Genomic DNA, 13,875 nt, shown 5'->3' with positions numbered 1-13,875 from the left:
TTACATAAATAAAAGTGCGTAAGTAATAAGCGTAGTGCTCAGTGAATTTTCACAAACCAGCATGCAAATCAAGAGAGAGAACACTATCAGAATCCTCCCCTTCGCCCACCTGTGCACTTCTTCACAGTCACTAGCCTCCCTCAAAGAAATTCACTATCCTGACTTCTAATATTACAAACTAGTTTGCCTGGCTTTGAGACGTGTGTAAAAAGAAATCATACAGTATGGATTCTTCTATAGTCAGCTTGTTTTGTTCAATATTATTCTAGTTTTACAGATATTACTGTGTATAGCTGTAATTCTTTCATTTTCATTACTTTAGAGCATTTCATTGTTTGAATATACCAAAATTCCTTTCCAATATAAATGGTTGGATTTTTCCTAGTCTTTAGCTTTTTTTTGAATAATCATGTTAAGAACATTTTTGTACCTATCCTTCAGAGGACATAAGTATTCTTTCCTTCTGATTGGCAATTGAAGTAGGATTTTTAGTAAATTTACACGTAAATTTTAGAATTTACATGTATTGGTAAATTCTAACTATATCACAGAATTAACAATGTGAAGAGCAATGCTATATTGAATTAGTAAATGATCTTATTTCTAAATTCCAAATTTGGTCAATGAATGATAGTTAAGGGCCTTGAACTTGGAATTGTTTAATCTGGGTTAGAGTTTATAGGTAGGAGAATAAAACTTGACCATGTTGTGTTGTGAAAGAAAATCACTATAAAATACTAAGAATAATTAAAAGCTTTCTTTCCAAATATAATAGAAACATAATAAAATACTGATGGCAACTGAACTTTTTGTCCAGTGCTGAATGCTAAAGAATGATTCTGGCCAGTTGCTCTTTCCTTGTTGTTTCTGAAAGATTTCTCCTCTTTCTTTTCTTGGGCACTTCCCGCAATTCACAATAAACATCCCCAGTAAGAAACTAGGTCTGTCCCAACCTTGTCAGTGACTTGGCAAGGTCACTTTCCAAATACCAATTTCCTTCTTTAAAGAATACCAATTTCCAAATACCAATTTCCTTCTTTAAAGAATAGAGTTATCAGGGGCTCTTATCTCATAGGTAAGGTTAGTGAGAATTAAATGAGATGATGCTTATGAGACAGTTAATGCTTGACAAAAAGGTAGAGTCTCTAATCAATGATGATTTTCAATGTCATGGTAGGAAAAGCAGAAAATAAAATACTGAAGAGACACAAGCTATTTAAATAGATACATAATAAAATAATAATTTGCAATAACTTTGTAAGATTTCAGCATAATTTTGTAACAAATTAAGAAATAACACTTAAAATTGAGGAATTTGACTTCTAGTTCTCTCTTCCTCCAGTTCTAACAAAGGTGGGCAAAATCAGAAAAGAAAAGAGCCCAAGACATCCAACCACAGCAATGTTTCAACTGCTTTTTATCATAATTTTTAAAGTAATAAGCAATAGATACTTGTTCTCAATATAATTAATTCTGATGTAAAACATTCTCAAAGTAGGATTAAATAAAATCAGATGAGAGTTATTTAAAGAGGGGGAGGCATACATTTATGCTTACTATGAATTTATATAAATCTACTAGAGGGCAAATATCATTTGTCTAATTTCTTCATGATTCAAATGTATGAATATTTGAATAGCAGATTTCACCATGATATTCGGGAAAGGACAACAAATGCCTGAGCTATCCTTCCAAAGCTACCTTTCCACTATCCTGATAAAGAAACTTAGGGTAAAGTCAACTAGAAAAATGAACAAAGGAGAGATGAAAAGAAAGATTCAGGGAAAGATAAGAGTTATAGGGGACAGGGGATAGAGATTTAAAGCAGTAGGCAGGGTAGCTTTTCATAATCTAGGAAATCTCATCTCACATTCCCAAGCTTACTTTATTCAGAGGAGGTAGAAGTTGGAGATGCACCAATTACTGGGAAACGTCAAGAAATTTATGCCTTTTTTCAGTGTGTGGAAGTAAAAATGCAGTAAGTAATTGATTGTAATCTTAACTAATATGGGTCCTGAGGACATACAAAATGTTAAGCAAGAGGAGAGTCTCTTGGATGTAAGTAGAGATGCTTAATCGTGGGGAAACAAAATGACATCTGACATCATCTTTATGTCAAAAAAAAAAAAACCCACATCTATTTAAGCATCAGCAGTCAATGTAAAACTGCTGCTTCACCCAGGTCACTGTATTTATCACCTAAAAGGTAGCAGGACCCAAGACCTGAATGTCATTGCCTAGGGTCATTAGAGATTCTAAATCCTGAATCCATATTCCTATTCCTTTGAATTCCTCTCTAGAAGTTTTCCCTGAGCTGTAAAATAATCACTTAGAAGCCCCAAGATGCCTTTGTTGGTAACTCATTAATCAGGCCAGTCAGTTAATATGATGGCATGGTCAATTCTTGAACACAATGTCCTATCTGCCACATAACACCAGGTGAGACCTTCCCCCATACCCTCATGCATTATCATGGAATAAAACTCAAGGAGACCCACAAAAGACACAAGGAGAGCAGAGTGGGAAACATAAAACAGAAAGGAAGAAGGCATTTTAGATTACCCAATATGTGCCAGGATTATACTGCCTCTTCTTCCCCAAAATAATAAAATAGGTATTGCTGTCCATCTCTTTACCTACATAACTACAGACATTAAAGGGGTTACATGACTTGCCCACAATCACACAACTCAAATGTGTTGGAACCTACAAATAAACACAAACTTCTAACCCTAGAGTTTATCCTTGTTCCACTATATTGTGGTAACATGAATGTGTGATGAAGAGGAAAAAGTTAGGGAAATAAAACAGATTAAATTTAATGGTGCCTTTTATATATAAAGAAAAAAATTTCTTCATAGCAGCCAAGTATTTAACCATATAACAGTGAAATGGAGGTCTATCCTTGTTGAAGAATTGTTATTCCCCTCATTCTACATTACTAATCCTTGTTCTTCCTATATAAATGAGAATGACTAGCAGTCTCATGCTAGGCCTTTATCTTTGCTAAGTCACTTTCACTGCCCAGTAAATCATAGGGACTGGTTCTTTTCCTGCCAGTGGGCTCTGTCTGCCTTCTGTTGGGAAAATGAAGAGAAAAGCATTAGTAACAAGCACTGCGCTTAGTTGGCTGGGCCACGGCAGCAGTCTGCCCTCTGTCTTTAGCCTGTAGGGCACTATTTTCATATCAGAAAAATGAAATTTTTGAAAATATGAGAGAACATTTTCTCTACACAGAGGGGACATCATTTGAAGAACCTACTATTCTATATTCTAGGAGCTTGTTAGATTCAGTGTTGGGGCTGAAATTTAAGTGTGGCTGCATAACTTTATGATGATTAATATCATCTTATGATATGCCAGGTACTAGTAAGGTATCCTATACAGCTCTGATTTCATGCTTTAGTAAAGAAACAGAAAGGGTCCTATCCCCCTCAAGTTAAGAAAATTGTAGATTTTCCCACACTCAACTAAACTGCAGGTCAGGGAAAATGGACGAAATAAAATATGCCCAAATAAGGAAAATCCAAGGAATGACAACAGGGTTGACTCTCAAGGATATAAGAATTTCTTGATGGAAAGTCTGCTTCAAGGAACTTAAGAGAAAGGACAAGCCTGAAAAACATGAGTACCACCAAGGAACAGCTTGGCTTGTTTTACTAAGACTTTATTACTTCACAGCCTCTTTACTTCATTTCACCCTTTCTTCCCTTTAGTTTTCCCTAATTTTCCAAATAACAATTCCTACATTTCCTTTTTTCCTTGTTTATGCCCTAGTTTTCACTAAATACTGAGTAGGTTCTTCTCAGACCTAGTGAGAAACCTAAATAAATTATGGAATTATTGTGACTGTGATATCACAACCCATGTCAGAATGATCTACTGCTGGAATTCTGTCACTCACTTCTTTATTCTTATTCCCTTGATTCCATTTCTTACTTATCCCCCCATTCTCTCCAAACTAAAGATCATAAAAAGATGCTAAAAGAATTGGGACACCTGGGTGGCTCAGCAGTTGAGCATCTGCCTTCGACTCAGGGCATAATCCTAGAGTCCTGGGATCAAGTCCCACATCGGGCTCCCTGCATGGAGCCTGCTTCTCCCTCTGCCTGTGTCTCTGCCTCTCTCCTTCTGTGTGTCTTTCATGAACAAATAAATAAAACCTTCAAAAAAAGTTGCTAAAAGAGTTTTAATGTCCTTGGAAATGGTTGCATATTTCCATTTTGCAGTCGTTTTATACCTGTGTCTCTTGTTGAAAACTTTCAAAAGAGTTTTGTCACAGTCTCTGTTCCCCAAGTAACAGATTTTCCTTTGCTACATTTCATGTTCAAAACCTGTAACAAAAAAAGTAACAAAAAAAGTATAAATGGTATCTTCTAAATACATATATGTGAATACATAATTGGATGGATGGATGGATAGATACACAGACAGTCACTGTAACTGGAATTAACTGAATAATCTTTTTTCCTTGAAGGAACTGAAGAGGAAGATGAAGGGGATGACCATCTTCTGGGGTGTGTGGATGAGTTTTGGTGGTTTCCTCATATGTGGAGCCATATGCAACCCCACCTCTTCCATAATGAGTCATCTTTGGTGGAGCAGATGATTCTCAACAAAAAATTTGCCTTAGTAAGTAACTCACTTTGAATATTACACTGAACTATTGTACGCTGACATTAGAACAACTTGGTATTGCAGCCTTTCAGGATGTGACTTTTGATATGTATTGGACACTCAGTACTATCCCTAATGCTTTGAGGGTCTAATTTAAGAAAAAATCCACAGGGCTGGAGTTAAGATGGGGAGTAGGGGACCCTAAGTTTGTCTGTCCCACGAATACATCTAGGTCGTTATCAAATCATTCTGAACACCTGTGACATCAAACGGATATCTGAGAAAAGAAATGCTGCAATCCTACAAGTAGAAAGACGACCACTTTATGAAAGATAGGTGGTGCAGATACTTGAATCCAGTGTGATATATTTGAAGATATGGTGGAGGGGAGGGAGCCTGCTTACGGAGACTACTGCAAGGTACTGTAAGCTGCAGAACGCAAAATCTGATACAGTGAAGGATGTCCCTAGCTTGAAGGTGCTCAGGTGGCAGAGCAGGATAGAATTCCAGGTGTAACAGTGTGATCTCAGGATGCCTAAGTTCCCAAGAAAAATGGTGGTTCCCAAATGGAGCAGAGTTCCCAGGCACAGGAGCAGGGAAGTGGCTGAGAACAGTAAATCTAGGTGCCAGCTCCGCCCCGTGTTGCCATAAACTGCAAACCACTGCATGATCGTGTGACCACTTTCCTGGCAGAGACCCCTCCTCCCTCCCTGGGGTGAAACTGTACAGGGCCTCATCACAGGAGTCTGTAAAATTAGGAATTTTGAAACTCAGTCTTGTGCCTGAGATAAAAACGCTCAGTCACAGGCCAGATGGACAGTTTTGAAGGAAACCCAGGAGACCAGAGCGATTGACTGCTCTTCTGGGAGGACTCTGAAGAGTTGTAGACATGAATTTTCAGGTCTAGGGATCCTTGCCCAGTGCCGATAGCCTTCAGGGAGCAAAACAGCACCACATAGTGCAATCTGGAGGTGCTTACATTGTGCCCAGCCTCCTGGCAAGGGAGGCTGAGCATGTGCAATAGGCCAAGTGCGCCAGAGAATCAGCGCAACAGGCCCCTCCCCCAGAAGACTAGCTCTCACCACATTTACTAATTGTTGAGGGCTGCAAAGTTTCAACTCTTGGGGAAAACAGTATATAGCATTCATTGGGGTTTTATTTTTTATTCTTTAGTCTTTCAGTAGTATTTTTTCAGTTATTCTCATATTTTTTCAATTCTTTTTTATTCTTTTTTATTTTTATGCATATGTTATATATTTTTTAATTTATAGGTTTTTTTCTTATTTTGGGATCTAGTTTCTTTTAACAAGCAGATCAAAACACACCTAGGATCTAGTGTTTTGTTTCTTATTTGTATTTTTGTTTGATTTTGGTTTTGTTTTTTTCTGGTGGTTTTTCTCTGTCGTTGTTATTGTTGTGTTTGTCTCTTTCTTATATTCTTTTCTGGACAAAATGATAAGATGGAGGAATTAACACCAAAAGAAAGAACAGGAAGTAGTATTCACTGCCAGGGATTTAATCAATATGGATATAAGTAAGATGTCTGAACTAGAATTTGAAACAATGATTATAAAGATACTAGCTGGGCTTGAAAAAAGCATAGTAGACACTAGAAAAATCCCTTACTGTAGAAATAAAAGAACTAACATCTGTTCAGGCTGAAATTAAACATGCTATTATTGAGATGCAGCCCCAAATGGAGGGCATAAAAAATGAGGGTGAATGAGGCAGAAGAGCAAGTCAGTGATATAGAAGATAAAATGTTGGGAAAAAAAAGGAAGCTGAAAAGAAGAAAGAAAATCACTAGATCACAAAGGGAGACATAGAGAACTTGGTGATTTCATAAAGTGAAGTAATATCTGGGTAATAGGGGTCCCAGAAGATGAGGAGCGAGAGAGAGGGGCACAAGGTTGTAGCAGCAATGTTCATAATAGCCAAAATATATATGGAAAGAGCCCAGAAGTCCACTGACAGATGAATGGATAAAGGAGAGGTGGTGGATAGATCGATGATAGATAGATAGATGATAGATAGATAGATAGATAGATAGATAGATAGATAGATAGATATAATAGTAAACAGCATGCAAGACTGTGTAAATGTCATAGTTTTTAATAGAGAGCACGAAAAACCCTATCTCAATGCAGCAAACATTAATTCTGTCATCTTCAAGAGTCTAAGACTTGCTGATATAAGCAACATAAAACAGCAAGAGAGAATATGAAGAAGAAAATTACTTTGTATTTCCTTCTTTAATCTGTGGAGAAAGAAATTTGTGAAAGAAGAAAATATGTAAAAAGAGTGAAAGAAAGTACTAATAAAAGATTAAAAACTGGGAAGTAAGCAGGAAAGTTTTGGTATTTGCTGTTGTTTTGGGTTAATAAAAAGTTTATTAAGGCAAATTTGATGAAATACATTCATTGCTATCTGTATTCCTCTGCCACCAAAACAGTACCTAGGTAAAAGGTATTCTAGTCTTACTTGAATGAATCAGTGAAGGTTATGTTTGTACTTAAAATAATAAATGCTTCAAAGTACATATAGTAAGAACAGACATGCACAGGGATTACATACATTTTTTAGAATTCTCAACTAAAAAAAAGCATCATGAATTGGAAGAATAATTCAGAACTGAAATTTGGTCATACTTACTCCTCAAGTGCCAAGCAGAGGCCACTTTTTTAAGAATACCATTCCTAACTACAAGTTGACAACCCAAATTTTGGTGCTCAAGGCAGTAGAGAACAGTCATGGAAGATCTTCAGAAATCTTCAGAAATAAGGCCAAATGTGTTCTTTAATGTTTAATCAAATATAGGTCCCATGAATTTTTTTTGGGGGGGGGGGAACAGACCAGAAAAAATATTAAATCCAGGCCCATTCCCTCCCAGCCATAACCACATGAAAGAGAGTAGTATGAAAAAGGACTGGGAACAGTGACTAGCACTTTACAAATAGTAGAAATGCACCTGTTGTTTTTATCATTATATATTCGGCATCAGAAAACTGCCTTCTTCAGTTTTTACCTTGGCTCCTGACATGTTTAGAGTGACAGGTAAGAGGAACAAAATCCTCAAGTTTAAAAGCTTATTCTGTATTGCATGACATTTGGTTCGTGTGAATTCTACACATTTTCTAAACAAATGTTAACTCTTTTACTTCCCATTAAGGCATTAGGGTTACAAAGCTGCTTTGCTACTAAATGTAAAGAGATATGGAGAAAAGGATTTTAGTTTTTTATATATTGTGTATTATTTCCTTTAATATTTATAACAACCTAAAAAATAGGTATATTTATTCTCACTTTATAGATAACTGAAAACCAGAGAAATAAAGTGACTCAGGATTACAAAACTCACTAAGGGTAGAATTAAGCCCATAAATCCAGGTCTTTTAAAACTGCATGAATTGTAACCCCCCCAGACTTTGTCACTAGCCTGTCAACCCAATTCAAAACAGTAAATCTAGATTTCCCTTCTGCCTGGTAATCCAAAGGAATATGTGGTAATTCTGATAACATAAGGGAAATTGAGAACTAGAGGTGGAATTCCTAGAACAAATTTTCCCTGAGGTTCCCTAAGATAGGCAGAGTTTGTAAAATGTTGGGAGACAAACAACTAAATCTGAGAACCTTTCTACATGAATAAGTATCTTTTGTCATGGATAGAGAGGCTACTTTAATTCAATGGAAACCATTCTGGAGGAAATTTTGCCTCAACTATCAACTCACTAGACAAAACAAACAAAAGCTTAACCTGTGCTAATAATAGTGCATGTCAAAATTGGGTGACATCCTGCTTTTCTCCACCAGCTTGGAGGCTCTGAATTTAAAAATGAGCATTCGCGTTTCTCCCAGTGAAGGAAGTGAAAGAATATACAAAGAAGCAATGTGCTGCTCTGGGAGTAACTGGGTATTCAAAGGAGATTGGAGCTTGTGGATAAAATTCAATATTCAAATGAGTGATTGAGGGGCAGCCCCAGTGGCTCAGCGGTTTAGCACCGGCTTCGGCCCAGGATGTGGTTCTGGAGTCCCAGGGATGGAGTCCCACATCAGGCTCCCTGCGTGGAGCCTGCTTCTGCCTGTCTCTCTCTCTCTCTCTTTCTCTCTCTCTCTCTCTCTCTCTGTGTCTCTCATGAATAAATAAAATCTTAAAAAAAAAAAAAACAAATGAGTGATTGAGTTAGAAAACATTTAAAGTACGTTTCCAACTAAGAGAATCTGAGAATATAATGTAAAACTCTTTTGTTTGAGCATTCTCTATCACCATCTATAGCCAAACACCTGTTATTTTCATTGAGTTTTAGCAGTTGCATCTGATCTGTTATCCTTTTGCACAATGTGGGCACATCTGTCTCACAAGGGAATTTGATGTCCATTTTAATTTAGCTTTGAAAAGTCTGTCTAATAGCTTATTGTGGAAGGTCAAGTAAATCCTGTAAGCAAACCTGCATTTGATGGTTATAGCCACCAGGAAATACAGCTGATTAGAAAACATTTTTTGTTTTCAAATATGGGCTAATTCAGGTATTAAAATGAAATGTTAACAAGGCTGGGGTTTTTTTTGAAAGGTACCATATCTGAGGCAATAATTAATTGTAACATTTGTTAATGACCTACAACACAGTTTGAGGTACCTATTGTATAGCTTTTAAAATTGCACAAAATTCCATTCAATAAGTAAGTAACATTGCACTTAAGCCTCAAAAAAACCATCAATATATATACTCTCAGTTGAAGAATTAGATCTAACATTTTTGGTAAATTATGATGGCTTAATTTTAATGATAAAATAATTAGTAGAAATTTTCACCATAGAACTCATTGCCAATATCAGATAAGACTTCACTGTTACAGACAATAGTATTAAAATTAGTAATAGTAGAACAATGTTTCTGATCCTGAAAACATGAAATCTTGCTGAGGATTGTACTTTTTAACTGCATTATCATTATTCCTTCAAATAGTGTCCTTTGCCCCTCCTTCTTTTCCAAGTTCAGCAGAACTGCTAATTCACATTAGCTGAAATGTCTATTGTCAAGTATGCAACTTTTTAGATTAGTGAGCACATTAACTTTTCTAATATGGAAATAAAGATTATAGTATCAAAATGTGATTTAAAATATATTGAAAGACTTGCTGGCTTAAGGAATATATGATAATCTTTTAATTAGTTTGCTTGCCAGCTAGAGAATGAATGAATTGTATCATTTACACTTCAGTGAAGCACTTTGTAAAAAGACACATTAGATTTTTATTTTATTGATATTGAAAACAAAGCACAATTCTAGTGTCCCTAATAAAAATAGAGTTCAAATCAGTATGTAAAAGTCTACTCTAAGCTGGTAAACCACTTCTGGTGTTATCTAAGTAGCATAGTTTAAGAAAGACACTATCCATTATTCAGATCATGATGAACAATATGGTGATGTCTATAGTTTACTTCATAAAAACAATGGCTGAAGGAACTTGGTAAGGACAAAAACCAGAAAAGGAGACCAAGGGATATATTATCAGGACTAATATTCAACTTAAAAGTACTAGTATGACCATGCCAATGATTACAATATTGAAATGTGTCAGTGCTACTACCAGTATCCCCACTACCACCTCAGACCCTCCCCCAGGATGTCGCAAACCTCCCAACTGCTTAGCAACTAAAGGGGCCTGGCTCAGAGTCACCAGCATCCATCTCCAGCTCTACAGCTGGCAACAGTTATGAATGATCAGTTGTATAGCATGCTGGCTGATAAATACTTTGCATATTACTCCTGAATATAATCAATTTTACGATTTACAAGGAACTTGAATGAGTGTATTCAGAAAATAAGCTATGGAAGAGGGAGTACAATCCTACACATTCAAGTAGAGTTGTTCTTCTGATCTAGTAGCTGTGTTCACAGAATTGAAATTAACACCCAATAGATGCTCAAAGTTTGGTAAATGAAAATATAAATAAATATTCCTTCCAGATCTTAAGATTTTATCATTATTGTGTAAAAATGTAGGTTTTAGGGGATCCCTGGGTTGTTCAGCAATTTGGCGCCTGCCTTTGGCCCAGGGTGTGATCCTGGAGTCCCCAGATCGAGTCCCGCATTGGGCTCCCGGCATGGAGCCTGCTTCTCCCTCTGCCTGTGTCTCTGCCTCTCTCTCTCTCTCTCTCTCTCTCTCTCTCTCTCTCTCTCTGTGTGTGTGTGTGTGTGTCTATCATAAATAAATAAATAAATCTTTAAAAAAATGTAGGTTTTATTTTTATTCAGATGTGGGATCATCAGATCAGGAGAGGACTGCCACTGAAAAGATAGTTTGATATTCACAGTTCCCAAAGAGAAAATAGCACCCCACACTGCCCAGGTCCCCATGGGGTAGCACTAGAGTCAGTCTAGAAACAGAGTAACGGGAATGCATGGGCAAGAGCCTTTTCTATGGTTTCTACAGGAAAGGCAAGACAAGGCAGGGTAAACAGGTTTAGGATTGGCTAATTGGATGACAATTGTAGTGATCACTGTTGTAAAGGGGCTCTTTCCAGTTGTGTTATAGATGGCCCTGAGGTGATTAGAGCAGGAAGATAACAGCTCAGCTTAAGAAGGAAGTGGTTGAGAGTAGGAACCCTGAACTGGTTGGCTTGTGCCGAAGAGCATACTCTGGGGTGGGTGTTTAATTATCTCTAGGAATTGGATAGCCCTGGGGGAAGGAGTCTTTGCACAGTCAGCAAGGTCTCAGATGTCAAAGCAGCAGAAATATAGAAAATAAAAAGGCACAATTAATACAATTATATATGCCTCTAAGTTATGTATCTTGAAGCATTCCACGGATTTTCAAATCCCGTCATCATACCAGCTGCCATAATTGTACAACTTCTCACTTGTCATTCTGCTTCCCAATATATGTTGCCCCAATCTGACCATTATTAGAACAGAAAACAGTAAAATGTTTTTCCCTTCCGGTATACTTTACTTCTATTTATGTAGCCAAAGATCACACATTTATAAACCAACATATCACACTTGTGTCTGCCAGACATTCTGCCCATGAGTCATTTATTAAGTTTTCAGGTATTTGTTTTGATCTAATAAATGCTAGCGTTGAGATTAATACTGTCCCTTTAACATTTCATATTTGTTATGTGTTCAGTGGTTCAGTATATCAATATACTATAAAGATTGTTTCTGTTATTTAGCATGCATTACATCTTTCCTCTTTTTCTGTCATGCATATATCTTACAAGTGTATTTTATCAGCATGACTTTTGCATCTTCATCAAGTTATTGATCAAGCTGAACAGGCTCAAAAGAGCATTTCTTAAGTTAATTTAAAAATCTACAATTTTTTAATTACCTTAATATGTACTCTTCTGAACCTGGAAAATATTGAAATATTTTAGTTATAATAGTTAACAATTTAGTTCAGCATGTCTTCCCTCTATGTTTATGTTTGTACCATCATATGTGTTTGAAAAGCTGTGTTCCTTGATAGGGAAAGTAGAATCAGAAGAGATACTGGACATTTCTGCTTTTTTCCCAGATCATCAAGGTATTTCAGCTACCCTCTCTCTCACTGTGAACATGGAATGATATTCCTTGTGTGTCTTTTGCTGACTAGAGTTGTTTTTAATTAGCAATTTATGGAAAATAAACTCATTTTAAACTTTAGCCTCCTTCACATGTTTTTTACCTTTTTTATTTTGTTTCTTGCTTTTGTGCTTGGTTATGTGTACTTCCTTTCATCTCATGTACCCGTGTGTGTATGTGAGGGCCCTGTAAGTAGTTAGTTTCTTTATAATACTAAATAGATAATAATATTGACCCTTCACTAAGTGGCTGGAACTCTTAATTAATAATCTTATTTTTTCTCTTATTAATCATATTTAACCTTCATCACAACCCTCCCGATGTCATCTCCATTTTACAGAACAAAGCTGATGTTTGAAGAGGTTTAGTAATTGCTCCAAACCACACAGCTAAGCCACAGATCTGGCACTTGAATTCAGAAGTTTCTGACTCTTAATTGCCATGTTAAACATATGTTTTCTTCCTTGTTTTGAATAATTATAATTCTCAGGAAAGAACCATATTTTTTGGAATCCCCTATCCTTCTTTAGCTATACTCCTGTAGTGTATCCTGGCCATTGTTTCAGCTTTTTTTCCTCAGAATGTTTTAAAATCTGCTTTTCCTAAATTGAAATTTCGTATCAAATTACTTTCAGAAATACATACTTTAAGCATTTTGAACTCCAAGATGACACTGTCCTCTCATTCCCAGAGTTCTTTCACTTCCACACAGGACATGTGAGTGGGAGTGTTGAGGTAAGAGAGAAGCAGAGGGTCTGGAGGTAGGTCGACAAATTGGATTACTGTGGAAGTAATTAAGGGAGAGGAAATAGCTTTAGCTTTCACTAACCAGCATAAGTGAGATTATAAAGAAGAGCAATGTGAAAACTACTTCTGAAATAGAATCAATTGGGCTTCTTATTGGATGGATGATGAGGAAGTAAAAGGTAATAACAGGGCAAAAATAACATCAAGGTTTGAGCCTCCCAATTTCCTATCTGTGCCTGCCTACTTAAAGTGTGCGAGTCTGAACTGCTGTTTTTCCTTAGAAGCTCTGTACTTCACCTGCATGAGGACACCGCCCCCTGTCCGTATCTACAGTGGCACAGCAGTTTTTCTCATTGAGATACATCATTACACTTTTGAAAGTGGTCTTGATTACCTCAGGAACTTAGAATCCTTTTCTTTGTAAATGCCTTTCCAGATTACTTTTTTCCATTCTGTATTCCTATAGACTTCATGCTCCCTAACAAACTGGAGAATGTAGAAGAGGATTCTTCAATTCCTTTCCTTTTTTCTCTTTAAAAAAAAAAAAGTCTACATTGCATCTCCAGTGCATATATGGTGATTTAAACTGGTTTTGTAAAAAGAAAGATAAATTTAGTATATGTCCTACATGAAAATAGTCCCTCACTGCCCAAATTTATTTGGACACAAAATGAACTAAAAGCCTTTATGAATTCTCCAAGAAACTCTTATTGGTGGGCTGGAGTCAGATGTGGGAATGGAGCTGGGGAAAGGTTTATTTCCAGATCCAGGCATGCTGCTACTAAATTTTGACTGCTTCTTCCTTTTTGAGTGCCTTACATTTAGTTAAAATGCAAGGGGCATTTGTTTTCTAAGAGGTTTTCATAAACATGGCAGGGATGGAAGTGATGGCAAAAGAAGAAATGACAGTAAAGTTCTCTCAAATGCTAACCTTGCATTTGCT

The 13,875-nt window shown here is 36.6% G+C and overlaps 1 protein-coding gene and 1 long non-coding RNA gene across 6 annotated transcripts in view; one reads left to right on the top strand and one right to left on the bottom strand.

Annotated features, from left to right (window-relative positions):
• LOC140598567 (uncharacterized) overlaps window positions 1-13,875 on the bottom strand; it is a 308,814-nt gene that overhangs the window by 183,177 nt on the left and 111,762 nt on the right. Inside the window, exon 3 of one of the 3 annotated variants that reach the window (XR_012001019.1) lies at window positions 4,241-4,334. The exons of the other annotated variants lie outside the window; for them this stretch is intronic. This is a non-coding gene — a long non-coding RNA (uncharacterized lncRNA). The remainder of the gene's footprint in view (window positions 1-4,240; window positions 4,335-13,875) is intronic. 3 annotated transcript variants of the gene reach the window in all.
• LOC112930966 (bifunctional heparan sulfate N-deacetylase/N-sulfotransferase 3) overlaps window positions 1-13,875 on the top strand; it is a 174,133-nt gene that overhangs the window by 55,651 nt on the left and 104,607 nt on the right. For all 3 annotated transcript variants that reach the window (XM_072755358.1, XM_072755357.1, XM_026013440.2), the window contains one exon: window positions 4,478-4,632. In XM_072755358.1, the coding sequence (XP_072611459.1) occupies window positions 4,478-4,632 (155 nt within the window). The remainder of the gene's footprint in view (window positions 1-4,477; window positions 4,633-13,875) is intronic.

This window comes from Vulpes vulpes, chromosome 4 (genome assembly GCF_048418805.1).
Source record: "Vulpes vulpes isolate BD-2025 chromosome 4, VulVul3, whole genome shotgun sequence".
NCBI lineage: Eukaryota > Metazoa > Chordata > Mammalia > Carnivora > Canidae > Vulpes > Vulpes vulpes.
The sequence above is the reverse complement of the archived record's forward strand: the minus strand, read 5'-3'. Positions and strand labels throughout refer to the sequence as shown.